The sequence below is a fragment of the Oryctolagus cuniculus genome, chromosome 15 (assembly GCF_051225735.1).
Source record: "Oryctolagus cuniculus isolate XC-2025 breed Fujian yellow rabbit chromosome 15, ASM5122573v1, whole genome shotgun sequence".
NCBI lineage: Eukaryota > Metazoa > Chordata > Mammalia > Lagomorpha > Leporidae > Oryctolagus > Oryctolagus cuniculus.
In genome coordinates, this window is record NC_142881.1 from 54127517 (window position 1) to 54146773 (window position 19257).

Genomic DNA, 19257 nt, shown 5'->3' on the forward strand with positions numbered 1-19257 from the left:
TTGCCTTCCCATTCATGCTCACTGTTTTACCAGATAGACCATTGAAACTAATGTTCCTGGAATATGTGACCTTTTAAAAAAAATTTAAGAAACAGAGAATCTGTGTCTCCATCCTCTGGTTGACTCTCCAAATACCTGCAATAGCTGGGGCACTCACTCTAGGTCTGCCACGCAGGGGCAGGGACCTAAACACCTTCAGCTGTCACTGCCTCCTGTTAGGATCTGCAATAGCAAATCTGGAATTAGGAACAGGAGCTAGGACTCTGACATGGTATGCAGGCATCTTAACTGTTAAGGTAGTCAACTTCTCTGAAATACGTGACATTTAAATATGTATCCTCCTTCAAAGGAAAGCCTCACTGTGCTTCCAGGGGAAACTGGTAATTCCCAATTTTAGCCTCAATATTCTTGCGGCCTTCTTGTAGGTAGTTTTCTGACCTCCTTCTCTGCTTAATCCATCCACATTTATTCCTCTTGCTTTAGCAACTCTGCAGTTACTATAAACTAGCTTTATGATCCCCATTTTCATACTGCCCCAAAACCTGAATTTTGCCATCTGTTCCAATAGGTGTGCTGGTAACACCCGGGGTACTTGTTACAAGCACTAATCCAGAGACCCGGCTAGGACATCCTCGTTCAGCATCCTCATCCTCTTGTAGGACACTCTACTCACACAAGGCCCTCAGCAGTTCTGATGTGGTTGGCCTACAGAACACATGTCCTCTCATGGGCTGAACTGAGTAGAATCCGTCCTGCAAGAGAGCCCAGTAGATCTTCAGGATTCTCAGAGAGAATTAGAGAGAACAGGTAATAGGTCCAGAAGTAGAGTATAGAGCGAGAGGACACCAAACAAGTATCCACAGAAAAGACTAACATTAAGTGAAGGTCTACCATGTGCTTTGCTTGTTTCTAAGGCGTTGCGGATTCTGACATTGACCTACCTTCTGCTCTTCAAAGAACCCTTAGTGAGGAAAGGTGAGCCCAACATGGGCAAATATGTACAGCAAGGAATTTTTGTCTTGGGAATTAAGCTAAATAAATAGTCCAGAATTGCAGATTTCTGGAAGCTCTATTTTCTAGGGCAAAGGCCAACGTAATCAGAAAGTAAATATTTTGGACTTGTGAGCCATTTTTCTCTCTGTTGCAACCCCACAACTCCGTAAACTACACAGCTGTACCATTAGAACACAAAAGCAGCCGTGACCAATTTGTAAATGAATGGGCAAGGCTGTGTCGCAATAAAACTTTATTTACAAAAGATTTTTGCCAATAGTTTGCCATTCTTTGCAAATATCAGCCATGTCACAGACTTATCTCAGATATGTAGAACAGAGATCTGTAGCAATGGTAACTCTTGGTATGGATCACAGATTTATCCCTGGAATTAATCTATTAGTCAACTGCAATTTGTTTATTGTGTTTTTGATAAGAAATGGAACTAGGTTTATATACTAGGGAATGATGAAGACATTTGCACTGGAAATGATTTTTAGTGGATGATAAGTATTATGGGAAGTGCAAATAAACCAGATTTGCCCCCCTCCTGTTTCCCATCAGCTTGTAGAGAAAGGCTGGAAAAGAAAGCAAATCCATATCATCCAATCTCAGTGATGTTCTTCCACAGTGCAGTGTGAGAATACATTAGAAGGTGGTGGGGTTTTTATGTGACTGCATTGCCATGAGATTGCGTGATGGTTTCGGTTTCTAGTAGGTTTTGTAAGTATCTCCTTTGGATGTTAAACTAATATCACACACACTAGATGAAAAAGAAAGGAAAAAAAGAAAAATACCTGTTCTAAACAACCAATGTTTCTCTGGCACCAAGACAAAAAACAGCAGATGGTTTGTGGAAATGGCACCAGGTGAACTTGCAGCTAGGTGCAGCGAGAGAACAGGTATTATCCAGAGGAAAGGGCTCCACCGGGTTTATGGTTGATACTTTAAGAAGACAGTCAGTATTTTACTTGGAGCTGATTTTTGTCACTCACCAGAAACCAAAGGTGGTGAGCCAGGGTCTCTGCCGCCATAACCACACTGTGGCTGGGGGTTGGGATATCAATCACTCCGGTGGCTTTTTCTCCAGTTTGTCCTCTTCTCGCAGTTGCGTTTCTGAATTTCTTTTCTAAAGACTGTTGGATCCAGAAGTCCAAGGCTGGAGTCTGTTGCCACGAATGCAGAATGGTCCCATTTCTCCCAAGTGCCTCTTAAGGCCCAAGATGTCTTAACACAATGGGCTTCACATTTCTTTTCCAATGGGCACTACAGAGTAAGGCTGTGCCATACAGCGAGCATACGACGCCTTGAAATGCGGCTTGTCCAAATCATGATATGCTGTAATGTTAAATATACACCAGATTTCAAAAACTTAGTCTGAGAAAAAATGTAAAATGCACCACTAGTAATTCTTTATATTGATCTTGCGTTGCAATAGTATTTTGAATACATTTAGATGAACCAGATTATTAAAATTAATTTCCCCATTTTCCTTTTATGTTTATGTTTCTTTTAATGCTAATTACCCATTTGGCTCACATTGTGTTTATATTAACTTGTGCTGCTTTAAAAGATTTTTTGGAGACAAAGCATACACATACACACACATATATATATATTCATATATTCATTTGCCCAATTTTAAGTAGATATCCAAAATCTATATCATGAGGATGAAGAAGTGTTTTGTCAATAGGAAATAATAGACACAATCTAAAATTAAATAAAGTGATGGCTAACTATAATTAAAATAAATATTATTCATGGCTTGATTAAAATGCTTTAAAACCTATATGTAATAAGGCAATACAGTTCTAAAATAAGTTATGTAAATTTTTTATCCTTAGGTTTATCCAATTTATGTTTTTAAAAAAAAAAAGTAGTAGCCTTGCAGAACATTCCAGCTACATTTTAAGGGTTCTACATCATTAACCTTTATTGCTCTAGCTTTTCTGAATTCAGAGCATCCTAACACAGGCCAACATACTGTATTTCTATTGCCACGCTTCCCCTTTCACGGAAATTATGTGCAAAAAGGAAAAATCAAAAACCTATGTTATGAGGTGCCTTGAAATATCAATAAAGGAGACTTCTTCCAAGCCAGTATTGTGATTTGACTCTTTAACAGTCATAATAAGACTAGGGATGGGTGATGGATAAAGGCGATTGGCTGCACCAAATGCAAATTCTTAGGCAAGTGAATTGAGGAGTGAGTGATAGAGAGATTGAGGTTGTGTCAGTTACCCCCAGTAAATCTACCCTCAGGGTAGGAATCCACCAAGTTCATGACCACTGACTCCAGGTGGGTCACTGGTAGAAGAAAGAGGCCTTTACCCTCCCTCCCTTGTTGAGCCCCTGCAGAAGGTCAAAGGTAAGGTGAAACAAAAAACAGGAGAGTGTAGACAACTCTCCTCACGCTTGGATGTGAGTTCCCAGAAGGCAGCGCAGTTGTTCTGACATGGCTCACACCTTTGAGAGAGGTGCATGAACTCCTTAAGTGGTGAGATTATTCCAAAAGACATAAATTAAGAAAAAGAGTGGCTGCAATGAGATGAGTACCCAAATTCATGACCTATTACTGCAGGGCAATTGGGTAGATGTCTTTCTCCAGATTCCTTCAGCCTATTCAGTTCACAGCATGACTGCTTTTACTCTTACTCTGTAATGGGAGGTTCTGGTATTTTTTTTTTCTGGTCATTGGGGTCAGGGACTAATGACTTTTTTGTTTTTTTGGACAGGCAGAGTTAGACAGTGAGAGACAGAGACAGAGAGAAAGGTCTTCCTTTCCGTTGGTTCACCCCCTAAATGGCCGCTACGGCCGGCGCACTGTGCCGATCCAAAGCCAGGAGCCAGGTACTTCTTCCTGGTCTCCCATGTGGGTGCAGGGCCCAAGCACTTGGGCCATCCTCCCTGCCTTCCCGGGCCACAGCAGAGAGCTGGACTGGAAGAGGAGCAACTGGGACAGAATCCGGCACCCCGACCGGGACTAGAACCCCGGGGTGCTGGCGCCGCAGGCGGAGGATTAACCTAGTGAGTGTGGCGCCGGCCAGGAGGTTCTGATATTTACTGCCACGTGTCTATGGGGAATTACACCTGCCAATGCTCTCACAGGTTTAAGAAGGGGTACTGAGAATTAGCACACTGATTCTGCACCCTCTAGGAGCTTAAGTTCCTGTGGCTCCATGGGAGAGACACCCGTTTTCCTCCCAAGAAACAACTAAGAACTCATCCACACCAATCTTTTTTTTTTTTTTATCTTTTATTTAATGAATATAAATTTCCAAAGTACGGCTCATGGGTTACAATGGCTTCCCCCCCCATACCGTCCCTCCCACCCACAACCCTCCCCTTTCCCACTCCCTCTCCCCTTCCATTCACATCAAGATTCATTTTCTATTATCTTAATATACAGAAGATCAGCTTAGTATACATTAAGTAAGGATTTCAGCAGTTTGCTCCCACACAGAAACATAAAGTGAAAAATAATAGATGATTTTTTTTAAATGATGATGAAATCAGATCAGACCTATTGTCATGTTTAATCCCAGTGAGAGTCAAGTTGGGAATTGATAATTTCTTTTTTTTTTTTTTTCCAGAAGATCAGTTTAGTGTACATTAAGTAAAGATTTCAATCGTTTGCACCCCCATAGAAACACAAAGTGAAATATACTGTTTGAGTACTCGTTATAGCATTAAGCCTCAGTGTACAGCACATTAAGGACAGAGATCCTACATGAAGAGTAAGTGCACAGTGACTCCTGTTGTTGACTTTACCAATTGACACTCCTGTCTATGGCATCAGTGATCTCCCTATGCACCAGTCATGAGTTTCCAAGGCTATGGAAGCCCCTTGAGTTCTCCGACTCTTATCTTGTTTAGACACGGTCATAGTCAAAGTGGAGGTTCTCTCCTCCCTTCAGAGAAAGGCACCTCCCTCTTTCATCCACACCAATCTAATACTTGTCAAGTGTTCTGCTCTTTTTTATTGTATAAAATATGTAACCAGATTTATCATTTTAGTTATTTTTAAGTGTACAACTTAGTAGCATTAAGTACATTCACAATATTTGTAACTATCACCATTCTCGAGTTCCAGAATGCCTTCATCCTCCCAAACCAACTCTGTAACCACTAAGTAAGAACTTCCCATTCTTTCCAGTCCCCAGTCTTCATAGCACCTGGCAACCTCTACTTTCTGTCTCTATGAATTAGCCTAGGATTCTGGCAGGGGCAGGGGAGTTCAGAATTTCTTTCGGAGATTATAAAAGTGTTCTTCATTGATTGTGGTAAGGGATTGACAACCATGTAAATATACTAAAAGCCTGTGTACTTTAAGAGTGGGTATTTGGCACCTTGGTTAAGATAACACTTGGAATGTGCCCCCCCCCCCCATCCCATGTCAGAGTGCTTGGGCTCAAGTCCTGGCTCCACTTGGATTTCAGCTTCCTGCTAATACGCTTTATGAGAGGCAGCAGATGCTAGCTCAAATAAGTTGGTCCCTGACACCTGTGTGGGAGATCTGGCTTGAGTTCCAAGCACCTGGCTTTGGCCTGCCCCGACTGTAGCAGTTGCAGGCAATTAGGGAGTGAATCAGTAGAAGGAACAGCTCGCTTTCACTCTCTCTTTCAAATATATAAAACATTTAAAACTTTTTTTTAATTTGAACACTTTAAATGAATTTTATGATATGTGAATTATATTTCAGTAATACTATTACCAAAAGACATAAGGCTGATTATATGCTTCTATTATTTCATACCTCCCTTTTTTTTTAACTTAACAGAAGTTAAGCATGGCCTGAAATGTTGTTTCACTTAATTTAATTATTTGTAATATCCACACAATTTTAGTGAAAATTGAAGTACTATTCTACATACGTACCAACATACACACAGTTTTGTATGCAGTTATGTGTGTGTGTGTGTGTGTATAGAATGCCTTCTAGGTGCTAGATGTTAGTATTTATCAGTCCAACATTATTTGGTGATTAAGTTTCTATACACACTTTTTTTTTCCTGGTATAAATCATGGTGGTAATGATTAGATTTAGCCTGATTAGTGCTGACTATTTGTGAAATAATCATGTCTGTAAACATCATGACAGATAGTGATTTACCATCTTGTAAATGCCTGAATTCTGCACACACAGAGGGGCTGATATGTGGGAGTCAGTCATTCTGCTGTTGATTTGTCTAGTACCACACCTCAGTCAGGTTTATTTGTGAGTTTGGGATTCAGGAGCATATCTTAAGTGTCAAGGGCTTATCCAACTGCTATGGTAACCGCATTGTGATTCTTGGGACAATGACAGACATGGAGTTACAACTTAAAAAATAAAAAGCCATGTTGATATTTCTAGGAGAAAGATAACGGAAGTGGATATAATTTTTAAGGCCTGTTGTGCTAGTGATTGAGCTTCTCTGTTAGCAATCTTGACATGGTAACTGTAGCCCCTGATTGGATCTTAGCGGTAGGTTCTTGTAAACCAGGAGAGAACTGAGTTTAAATAACTCCAGGCCGGTATGCTAGTCTTACCTGGGTCACTAGCAAATAAATGAATGTCTAAATTAATCTCTGAGAAAACTTGTGTTATAATTTGAGCGTAGGAAAAATATTGTCTAGGCCCTGGCTCCTGGATGTCCCCTGGATTCCTCATGTTTTCGCCAGATATTGAGTCTCATTTATACCCAGAGTAAATGGCTGACTAGAGGGTAAAGGCTAATCCATGTGAAGGGCAGACAAGGTACATCAGACCTCGAAGAATGCGGTCACAATTTATACAAAGTGAGGATCAGTCTGGCCTTGAGATCTCACCGGTAGATAGACTTATTGTGCAATCCCTGTCTTGTGTGACATTTAAATTTGGCTGAGTCGAGCCATATGGAAATCAGATGCAAAATTCTCAAGATGAAATCCAGAGTGGCTCCTGAATGTGGCTTAGAATTCAGTGGCCATTTGGGAGAACCTTGGCGGCGGAGCTGGCTTGCTTCCCAGTGGGTTCATTTGTTACTCCGAGTGATGGCAGTGTTTGGTTTTAATTTAGCTTTGTGTTGTTTTCTTTTCTGAGCGATGAAGCAACAGTAAGGGCAACTCTGATATTAACATGTTAATACATATTTTTATATTTGCGTATCTCCATCTATTTTAAGTAACTTGCTTGCTGTTGGAAACAGCTGGTTAAAACTCTGGGTTCTGCATTTGAAACATTCTTTGTTCTGTTTGCAACCATGCACTGATATATTTTCCCACATTTTCTTTTTGTTAAGTTCTCCAGTGATGTTTTGGTTGCCTATCCTGGGAAGATCTGTGTTTCCATTTATCAAAACAAATGGCAAGCTGGGGACCATTTAAAGTAGTTTTTTTAGTTAATAAAGCCAATCTCCTTGTTCTGTTATGTTAAAAGTACATTATCTTTTTATTGCCAGTTCTGTATGACTAGGCCTGTTTTCTGTCTTAGCAATCTCAGGGCTGCCCCCACTTGCTTACTGTGTAGAGAATTACAAAATCATTAAGGGTGGGGCAGCACCAGCTGACTTACAGTACAAACCATTTCTCAAAATAACCACAACAGTGCAATACTGATGTGTAATTTACGTCACAGTATGTTTTTATGAAATAGTTTGTGGCATTTTCACTTCTATTCCGGATGGAATCTTGTTCTCTCTCCCTTTTAATCAGGCATTTAATTTATTTTTATTAATAATATTTTCCACTCCTTGTCTTGGCATGCCTCCAATTTAACAGCTTTGATGAGAAGGGGAAAAAATACAAGAAATCCAACTGACCTGCCCCTACCCCAACCCTCCAGCATCAGTTTAAGTGCGAATGTATTTTCTCCTGTGCTATGTACTAATTTTGGGTACTAAGCTTACTGCTTTGAGAGAGACCTTGAAATATGGTTGGACTTGTTACCATTTTACACAAAGCTACAGTCACAAATTGATAAAGCTGATGTACAACTTCGGCATTTTAAACACTTTCAACCAATTCAAACTATTTAGTCATATGTACTGCTGCATTTTCCTTTTACAAATGTCTTTCTGTATAATGTCCTGTAATTAGAACAGGAAATCATTGAGTAACTGTAAGATGAATAAGAGCACTTAGACTGAAAGGAAAATTACCTTCCGAGAAATTATATTCTTTTTTTTTTTTTTTTTTTTTGCTGCATGTGACAATGTTGGTAATGATAGTAACAGCTGTAGCTTCTCTTATCTGTAGAAATGTAGAAATTTCATGCTTAGGTTTTCTAAAATGAAAAAAAAATCATTTTCAGGAATAATCAAAAATGAATGGACAGAAAATAGGAAATGCCTAATTATGACAAATATTCGGTGTCACAACAGAACAGCAATTAAATGGAAACTTCAGTGTAATTGTCAATAGCAGTAAGAACTGGAATAGTGCCAGGTATATCAAGTTGATGCTTTGCCTTTGGTTGGTTGCTAGGAGCACAGAGAAAAGTATAAAGCTTTGAGAAAGGAATGTCTAATGTAATAAAGTAACAGAAGGAAGCATAAATCATTGTGAGAGCCTCTCATATTGATGTTATTTTACTTAAATTGTTTCAAAACTAGACATCAAGTTTTATAACATGAGCAAATTCATATTTGCTTGAGAAAAAAAAAAGAAAACTATGTTGTCTTTGAAGCACCAGGGACATTGTGTCTCAAACTTAGCCTTCATACATATTTGGAATCTTTTAAGTGAAAATCTTTAAATGTTTGTTTCTATTGGCATCCAAATGCATTTGCCCTAATACGATTAAGAGAACTAAAGGGCAAAATACTTGGCAGATTTTTCAGTTGAGGTAATTAGGTGCAGGAAGGAACATGCATATTTTTTCCACCAGGCTCTATAAAATCCTGGTGTGAAGGGTTTTTTAAAGACTTTTTTTTTTTAAGCTTACTGATGTTAGAAGTAGATTATAGTGGTTTTCAGTAAGCATAATAGTGTGATGTTTCGGAAACATGTTTCCCCTCTCCCCCTAAAATGAAAAAGAAAGTTACATTTCTAAATTGTTGTGTAAGACATAAAAGCAAATTTCTCCTCCGGAATTTATGTTTTCAGCCTTCTGTGCATTTGGCCACCATTATCTATTTTTAAAAAATAGCATTATGGATATTTGAAAGTCAATGCTCCATTAATTCATTGTGTTTGCTATTTCATGCATCTCTCTTTGTACAAAGACAACTTGAGCAACGCTATTCAGAACGACTGCCAGCTTTTACCCTCTCCCCCCACCTCTTCCCCACCCCCAGCCCCACTCTGAGGATTAAAGCAATGGTATACAGTTACTGTTTGAAAAGCCTGGGTGGAGTCTCATGTTATAATTACAGTTTCTCTGTGGAATTCTGTTTTGGACTTTGAAAATATATAAATAAGTGAAAAATTGACATTGAGAGAGGTTAACAAAACGTGTAATTATGATATAAGCACAGGATTAGAGTAATTTTGGTTGAGCATTACAAGCAGTGTACTTTAGGTATTAACTTTTAATAGGCAAAGTTCTTTTTATTGAAGTTGAAATGAGGTTTAGTAATTTTGGGTCTCTTATTCCCTTTGAATATTTCATTTTAAAATAGGCATGTTCACATTTTTTTTGATGGGGGAAATTGAGGAGTGGGATGACATTTTAATAGAATATCATAATTATGGTTTAAAATTTCAGTCTTGGGTACCAGTAATTTATTACTGATCATTTTCTGTTGACTGAAATCGAGTAATGTATATATAACCCAACCAAGTACAACCAACTGGAGTGTGTCAGAAGAAGTGCTCCTTGGGTTAGGATTTTGATTTCTTTTTCTGTGTGGGTGTGGTTGAAAGCAAGCCTTTATGCCAGGCACATTTTGTTTGCCTTTTGCTATGTGCATGTGCAGTTTCTTCGTTCTTGATGCCTTCTTAGCTGTATCTGCTGGAGCTCTCATGGACTGGACAGGGGGGAAGGTCCTGCATAGCATTTACTGGCAGCTCTTGTTTCATGGGTAACTCTGCATAGGCGTGTTTGTTTATGTGTGTATGAAATGCATAAGGAGGAAAGAAGTAGCTGAGGAATTCAAATAAGAATTCCTGAAAGGGTCATTTGCCTTTATTTGTTTCTTGGTATACTAGGGCAAAATAAAACATGCCAGCCACTCAACGACTTAATATTTCCGTAGCTGGGGAGGCAGTTCGAGGATCATAGAATGTTAGATCCGGGACACTCTCCGAAATTCGTTGTTTTAGATTCTGTTATCCACACCTTTCATATTCAGGTGACACTGTGTCTTGAGAAAGAGACACTTCTCCAGTAAAATACGGTGCCTGCTTCACCACAGAGAGACTTGGGGTATCTGCTCCTGGGGGGCCTCGGCCCTGCTGACTCGGTTCTTCCAGGTGTCTGGTCTCCTCTGGAGCTTCTTTCTCTTTATCCCCACCTTAGACGCTCTGCTGACTTTCTTAGGAGCCCTGAAGGTCTCATGGGCCCTCGCTGGTTTTGTAAATATGAAAGGCAACTCCTCTGGGGATGTCCAATTACAAGGTTGGAAATTCACCTCGGTTCAAACAATATCAGAACTCTGGCCCAGATGGCTGGTTCTGTTTAAAATTGACAAAGTTATCATAATCTTTACTTTAGTGCCACTTAACATTGCCACACCACACCAGATCCCAACTTGCGTCTAGCCTCTTAGCATGGAAAGAGGTTAATGAGGGACAGTCCTTGTAGGCTTGCAAAAAAAACAAGATTGGTGCTATTTCCTGTCACATGGGTAGAAAATTGAGGGGCCGGCGCTGCGACATAGCGGGTAAAGCTGCCACCTGCAGTGCTGGCATCCCATATGGGCACTGGTTCGAGTCCCAGCTGCTCCACTTCTGATCCAGCTCTCTGCTATGGCCTGGAAAACCAGTAGAAGATGGCCCAAGTCCTTGAGCCCCTGTACCCATGTGGGAGACCTGGAAGAAGCTCCTGGCTCCTGGCTTCGGATCGGCACAACTCGGGCCATTGGGGCCCACTGGGGAGTGGACCAGCAGATGGAAGACGTGAAAGGCACACCATAGTGGGAAATCCTTTCCATGGGAATTGCAGTGACCCTAAATAATAATCTCACTTCACCAGAGTCTACATTTCCCATGAAACAGAAGCCTCATATTTCATGTGATCAAAGAGCACTATCTTCATCCCTTATATTGTGAATGAGTTAAATATTATTATTATTATTTGAGGCATTTTGCCAGAGTGAAAAGTTAATCAAACTTGGAATTCAGATGTGTAATAATCTCACCTCAATTCTAGTTCCTCAGTTCCTGGTCCTTGAGATCCTGGGCTCGTCACTTGGGTGTCTGAACTTGTGGCCTCCCATGGCTAAACTGGGGACTTTAACAAGTAGTGATGTTACTAACAGGGTTATTGGGAGGAAAAAAGGACATATTATGTAAAAGACTTTTGCAAATTTTAGTGTTTTATTATCAGTACCAGAAGTAACATCAATATTTACTTTGCTTTCTAAATAGGAAGACAGTTCCTTCCTCACATTTTTAGTTATCAGGGGTTTTTTTCCCCCTTGCTGTCTCCTGTGATACCCACAGCAATCTTGCAAAAGTGGCAAAGCAAAGGGAATTTGGTTCAGTTCTGTTCTAGATACTAGGAATTTAGAAGAAAAATACAAATAGGAATATATATCCAACCATGGGTTCCACACTGCTATTGTATAGGAGGGATAAGTTCTATTGGTCTACAGCACAGAACAGCAACCTTTTTCTATGTTTTAAAAAGAACTGGGAGAGGCCGGCGCCGCGGCTCACTAGGCTAATCCTCCGCCTTGCGGCGCCGGCACACCGGGTTCTAGTCCCGGTCAGGGCACCGGATTCTGTCCCGGTTGCCCCTCTTCCAGGCCAGCTCTCTGCTGTGGCCCGGGAGTGCAGTGGAGGATGGCCCAGGTGCTTGGGCCCTGCACCCCATGGGAGACCAGGAAAAGCACCTGGCTCCTGGCTCTTGCCATCGGATCAGCGCGGTGCGCCGGCCGCAGCGCGCCGGCCGGGGCGGCCATTAGAGAGTGAACCAACGGCAAAGGAAGACCTTTCTCTCTGTCTCTCTCTCTCTCTCACTGTCCACTCTGCCTGTAAAAAAAAAAAAAAAAAAAAAAAAAAGAACTGGGAGAGAGAAGATTTGAGGATTTGAAGGCTCAAAACACAAAAAAATGATAAATGTATAAGGAGACAGAAATGTTAATCACCTTGATTTGATCATACACCCATTGTACACATGTATTGAATTATTACACTCTACTCCATAAATATAATTTTTGTAAAGATTTATTTTTTATTTATTTTAAAGACATAGTTACAACCAGAGAGGGGGGAGAGAGAGAGAGAGAGAGAGAGAGGTCTTGCATCTGCTGTTTCACTCCACAAATGGCTGCAATGGCTGGGGCTGGGCCAGGCCAAAGCCAGGAGCCCAGAACTTTTTCTGGGTCTTCCATGTGGGTGCCAGGGCCGCAGCACTTGGTCCATTTTCCACTGCTTTCCCAGGCCATTAGGAGGGAGCTGAATTGAAAATGTTGCAGCCAGGTCTCAAACTGGAGCCCATATGGGATACCGGTGTCAATAGCAGAGGCTTAACCTTCTTTGCCACAGTGCCAGCCCCCAGAAGTGTAATTATTACGTCCATTAAAAATAAAAATATATAGCTATATATGATATATATCACATACATATTTCACAACCCAAAATAAGTAAATATAAATTTATGCATAGCTAAGTCAGATTCAGAGTTACTGGTTTTGAAGTTTAGTGTGCAACAACTAGCTGGCATGCTTAGGAAAGCTAAATTCCTGGGTCCCAGCCTTAGAATTCCTGAGTCCGTGGGCCTTGGTGGCACCAGGAGTGAATCTGAAGTGAGAAATCCCAGGACCACCTTTAGAGACATTGTCTCCAGCTTCAGTGGATGACTGAGGGGCTCGTTTCCATGAGTTGCAAGTAGAGCAAACCCGCTGTTTCGCTCTCAGCAACAAGAGATGGATTCATGGTTCAGTGAGCATTTTAGGAACTGCATGAAGGAAAGATGGCCAATCTTTTGGGCTGAGAGGAGATGGAGAGGAATAAGGAGGTAATTTCCCAGTATACAAGATTATCAGGAAGTGTATTAAATCCAGAGCAGAGAGTTAAGAAGACAGAGGGCATCATTTTGAAGGAAAAAAAAAAAAAAAAAGACCCTGAGAAGAGCAGAAGGAAACTGAAGGGAGCACGAGGAGTGAACTGGTCTCAGGGGTCCAGGTGACATCTGCTTCCATGAAACTAACTGTGAAGCAACTGTTCCTGTGCCCTCACATGGACTGGAAAGCACAACCTTCTCCATTTTGCCTCAAGAAAATTTGGAGAACCTGGTGCAGTTTGCCTCCATTGCAGAAAGTCAGTGGCACAACCAATACGGACTCTTGGAATCAACAGGTGTTTTCATGGTGTTGCCTACGTGCAGGAGATAGTATTAGGTGCTGCGCCTGCTAAGAGAAGTAAGCCCCAGCAATTCATGCTTGTCCCTGTCTCTCATTCACAGACAGAGAACAGTAACTCAGTTGACACATTGAGGGCTACTTCTTGAAACAGTACTTGTATACTTTGGGGTTCTGATGATATTTGGTGACTATTTCCACTAAAACTTCTTGTGTTATAAATCTGTAGAAACCACAAATTTGAACCCAAAGTGTGAATTTTGTATCTTTGTCTCTTAAAAAAATCTGAAATTGGCATGTTTTGGGACCTATATTAGCAGCTAAAATCTAGCTTTCATTTGGAGACTTGTCTTCACTGTAAACATATTTTCTTTTAAATTTTTTAATGTATTTATTTTACCTGAAAGAGAGAAATCTTCCATCTACTACTTCACGCCCCACCCCGCCCCCCAAATGCCCACAACAGCTGGGGCTGGGCCATAACAAAGCCAGGAGCCTGAGACTCAGTCCAGGTCTCCTCCAGCATGGGTGGCAGGAACACAAGCAGTTGAGCTACCACCTGCTGCTTCCTAGAGTGCATATTAACCAGAAGCTGGAATTGGAAGTGGAGCTGAGACTTGGACTGAGGCTCCAATATGGGATGTTGGCCCCAGCGGCAACTTAACCACTACACCAAGTGCTTGCCCTGTATTTCCTTTTAATTAAGTGTGCCAGCTGATGAAGTGGCTACCCTCAAGCCAGGCAGGAGGCAAGCCATCGCAACATGTCATCTTGCAAGCAACTGAACATCTCCATTTGTGGAGAAGCCTCCAGCCTGAGGAACTAAGTGAACATAATTAGAAATACATCTGGGCATCAGCCTCCTGTCTGAAAAGGTCATATGCACACCCTCCATTGGTACTGGTTATGTTCCATCATTATACTCTATTCTTACTCATTCGTCTCCCACTGGTTAGCAGATGGCCACGATAACGTAGGTATCCTTAACAACTGTCTTGTGAAATTCTCTGCAGCGTGGTGAGGGCTCAAAATATTAACTGTTTTTCCTTTAGATAGGCAAGTGACATGTCTGGGAATTGCTCACAACTGCCCTGGTGGTATGGTCATGGAGAGTGATGGCAAGCTGGGTCAGGGAGCCTAAATTCAGCTTGACATTGTGCAGGTGGCCAGATACCAACGGGGGTGTTTGCCACTTCTCAAGTTTAAAGTGAAAGGATTCATCCATGCCATGTCTGATTTTTATAAGAAGCACAAAATTATAGTGAAATGTAAATAAGCATTAAGATCGTGGTAGGAGCACTCAGGTTGCTGAAGTGTTCTCCTGAGTTCGGTTGGTTCTGATACACTTGTATTGCAAGGATGCTTGGGAGTCCTCTCAGTGTGCCAGGTTCTCTGAGAAATGCCAGGTTACCAGATGGATTTGAGATACATTAAAAAGACAGGGGGTATGGGTGTGGGGAGGGTGGAGAGGTGGGTTATTCAATTAAGTGAGATAGGTCTGCTGCTGTTACAAACAATCCGAAGTCATAGTCACTTAAGACACCTGCAGTTTCTTTTCTGTTGAGGTTGTCCATCTACATGGGATTAGCCCAGGGCTCTGCCCCCATGTAGTTTACCTCTAACATCCACAGTGGCAGAGGAGCCGCTATCAGAGCCATTGCAGATGGCCCAATCAGGGGCAAGGACACTGGGTTGGGTGGCACATTGGCTCTTACAGCGGCCATCGCTTCTGTCATATTTCTTTGGCCAAACCAAGGCACATAGCCACGGGACTCCAAGACAGCACGAGGCACAGCCTTTCCTCAGGCGCATAAGGAGGACGGGAGATATTTTCTGTAGAGCGCTAACAACCCCCAGAGCAGACGATGACGCTATTTGGGCTTCTATGAACATCTCTCTGGGGACTGATGACCTTTTTAGAGGCCTCAAGCACTGAAGAGATTACGGAATCCAATGTGAGAGCAACACCAAAGTGTGCAGAGGAGTGTAAAGATGCTCAACAACGTTCTACTTTTTCCTACGGTGATGATTTTCATGCTTAAAAAAAAAGTCAAATTCTTTCAAAATGATTTTTTTTTTCAGTTTGATAGTTGTTGGTGATCCAAATATTGTTTAATATGCCTAGAAGGCCATCACACTCTCTTTTCTCCACAAGTGGGTTATGGTCTGTGAGTGGCCTGATGTGCGTCCATGGGCGTGTGTGTGTGTGAAGTTGGATTGGTGAGGTGGGGCTTGGAGGATGCCCTCATTCACAGGTTGTAATGCAGATGCACCAGGGTAAGTCTTGTTGAAGACCGCATCCGTCGCACAAAACAGAGATGATTATTGAAATCATGCCGTGGTCATGAAAGGTCATTGCTGGAGGGAAGAGGGTAATGGATTGTTTTCTCATTTGTCTAGGGGAGGACGAGGAAGAAACAAACGTGATAGTCCTCAGCTACCCTCAGTACTGCCGGTACCGTTCGATGCTGAAACGCATCCAGGATAAGCCATCGTCCATTCTAACGGACCAGTTTGCATTGGCTCTTGGGGGCATTGCTGTGGTCAGCAGGAACCCTCAGATCCTGTACTGCCGGGACACGTTTGACCACCCAACGCTCATAGAAAACGAGAGTATATGTGATGAGTTTGGTGAGTCTTTTTGTTTTCTACCTCAAACTTGTACATGTGTGTGTGTCTAGTTGTTTTCACTTCTTGTGAAGAGCAGTGATGGGAACAAGGTTCATTTTCACAGGCCTCATGTGCCACCCCACCCCTCCCATTCCCCAAATCTTTGTAGCACAAGGCATCATTGCCTTCTGGGAAGCCTGTGGTTTGCCATGGGTTAAAGATTATTATTCAGAATGTGTTGTTCATATAGCATCTGAAGGTGCTTGGTCAACCTTGAAACTGGTCTTTAGGACAGAAAACTTGCATATTAGTTCTTTCTGAAAAGACTTTGGCTATCTAAATGCTGATTTTAAAATGTGACTGATGTAACTGAGCACCGACTTTTCAGTGTTATAAGCTACTGTACAAATGCACCAATGGTAGGCACTTTAGTACTTTGCATTAGATAGATATTAGATAGGTAGGTAGATAGAGACGTTAATTTTTTCATATATATGCACATACACACACACACACACACACACACACAGAGTGCCCACCAAAAACAGTTTGTTTTTCTGCAGCTCTGCCTTGTTGACTGGTCATATGTGTCTATAGACAGAGGAGAAAGGAAGGCTTTCTCCATTTGGGAAGCCTTACAGGATGTAGTGAAAGACTAGAGGGAAGAGGCCAGCCAAGATAGCTGTCCTCCACACCTTGACCTTCTGGTCTGTTGAAGAGTTGAGGTCGTATCAGTGACTCTCCAAACTGCACAAGTTCCCTGGGATTTCTTATACTCACAGAGACAGGGACACTTCCTCCCTTCCCTCCCAACACACACACTCCCAAGCCTTCTCTGCGAATCACCAGTCTTGAGCAACCACTGGCATTTCCAAGCCCTGCTGGATCCCTCATGGGTACCTGAGTGGAAACAGACATTGGTACCCTGGTCTAGATGGAACATGGGGTCCCTTTGAGCTGTGGAGCATTCCCTGGTCTTGTTGGCTAATGTTTCCCCAAGGACGCTTTGTTTGAAGATGACTGAAATTGAGTTTATTCTGTTTGACCAGCGTAGACCTCACCATGTTTTTAGAAGTCACTGCAGTCTCTTCAGTTGGATTCTCCATGATTCCAGCAGCCCTGTTGCTGCTACTAGGGATCTTTTGTAAGCAGATCTGTGGGCAGAGGATGGACAGGATGAGGGGGTGGGAGATGGATAGTCTAAGAAGGAAGAGAAGACAGAGAGGAAGTGGAACCAAAAGACTTAAGTGTATGGGGATGTAAGACCATGACTTTTTCCTTTTATAATTTGTTTTTTCAGATATTCCTCAAAACTCTGGCTTATCAATAACTCTCCAGGAAGTGGGGGATATTTGTATGACTTGTTTTATTCCTACAAAGAAATAGTTATTGTTATATTTTTAATATTCAAATAACATTTTTATTCAAATAGACAAGTGTTTCCAATATATTTTTTAGAACATCTCTCTTTTCAGATCAGCATTTACAAATCTTCCTCTTGCTTGGGATGTAAGTTTTTCTGCATCCCCTGCTCCCAAGCCCTGTATGGTGCTTGGAGCTCATGAGATCTCTAAATTCCTGACATAAAATAAAACTGAAAGAATGCTCTCCCTCACTTAAGAATATTCAAAATTAGAGTTTCACAGTGTAATATAATGAAAAAATTTTAACCTTTTTGGCTAATTTAAGAGTTATTAGTCACTGAGTTTCAAAGCTGTTGCTTCTAGAATTGGTAATAGAAGTTCCAATTTAACAGCAATCACAATGGTTGTTAAGAGTTACTAAATTAGTTTTAAATGTTCTCACAAACACAAGCATCTGACTTTTGAATGTTTTCCTGAACTTTCTTCTGGTCTAGCTAATTTTAATGCTGTTTTTCTTCCCCAGCCTCTTAAAGTGGAAGCTTTCTTTTGGAATAAAGGTACCTTTAAAGAGCTTCTAGATGGCTAGTTAAATCATTAGAATTTTAGATTTTTTTTAGTTGAATGTGTACTTCAAATAGTTTGTACTTCTTCAAGTATTTTGTGTCAGTAAGTAAACAAAAAAGCTTCTTTTGAGCTGATGTGAGCACCTTACCAACAGGCCTCTACCACCTCCCGCTTTTTGGCGTGCATCTAAATTTCCAGAGAACACCCTTTTAAACCTCCAACTGGTTGTACAACTTGAGACCAACATGGGTTAAAGTGTTTGTTAAAATGTGTGGTGGAGTTTCTCCAACCAACTAACAGTTGGTAGAAGAACATAAATTTAATTAGTGACTAGCATTAAACAAATGTTCCTAATATTAAACACTGCCAGATGAATGAAACACTTCTGTCCGATTACCAAGAGTGCCAGGGGGCCTGCAGATAAATTTCCTACCCAGTATATATTCTCTACCCCACGTTTGGTGACTTCAATAATTGGTCAAATGTAATTTCTGTAGCAGTAGGCCTAGGCTGTAAAAATCAAATTTTATTAGCCATATCGCCAGGTGGATGGATGGGGGAGCTGATGGTAAAGAGGTTATAGTGTTAGCAGCTATACCTCTGACATGAAATTCATATATCACCCCTAAATACCTCCAAAGCCCTTCTTAAAAGGATGGTATCTGCTTTCCTGTGATTGAATAATGTTTATTTTATTAACTAATATACATGTTGCTTTCTTCTATTAAACTGAATTATGGAGTGGAGGTGGGGGAGTGTTAAAAAGATAAATAAAATGTGGTCCTTGCTTATTTCGAGGGTTTAAAATCTAAATGGGGAAGACAGGATTAACGCTCTTGTAAGGTTAACTAAATGCTACAAAGAGCCAATGATTAAGTGTTTAGTGAGTGTTACAGAAAACCAGTTCCATAGGAATTTAGCAGTGGGAAGTGGTGTTTGGGGGTGGCAGTTAGGGCAAGAAGTCAGGGAAAACAGTCTCATGGCTAAGGGAGGACCTGATCTGATCTTAAAAGATAGGAATCAAGTTATTAGAAAACTGTTGGCCAAGTCTAGATGATTTCAAGCCTGTGTGTCTGATTCTCCATTTTAAGTAATGGCACCTTTGACCTTGGTCAACTTTTGGTCTCTTAGGTTTCCTGCCCTTGTCACTACCCTTGGGATGGGTTTTATAAATGTCCTGATGCCCTCTATAGCAGTGGGCAATGGAGGCAAAGGGTCAGGCCTAGGAAGAACCCAGGCAGTAGTTTTGGAACTGGAATTAATCGGCTTGCTGTCATGGATAGGGAACCTCACTC

At 41.3% G+C, this 19257-nt stretch overlaps 1 protein-coding gene across 1 annotated transcript in view; it reads left to right on the forward strand.

Moving 5' to 3' along the window:
* Positions 1 to 19257, forward strand: part of ARID5B (AT-rich interaction domain 5B) — a 182231-nt gene that overhangs the window by 74988 nt on the left and 87986 nt on the right. Inside the window, exon 4 of the mRNA XM_002718470.6 lies at positions 15825 to 16055. Coding sequence (XP_002718516.2) covers positions 15825 to 16055 — 231 coding nt within the window. The remainder of the gene's footprint in view (positions 1 to 15824; positions 16056 to 19257) is intronic.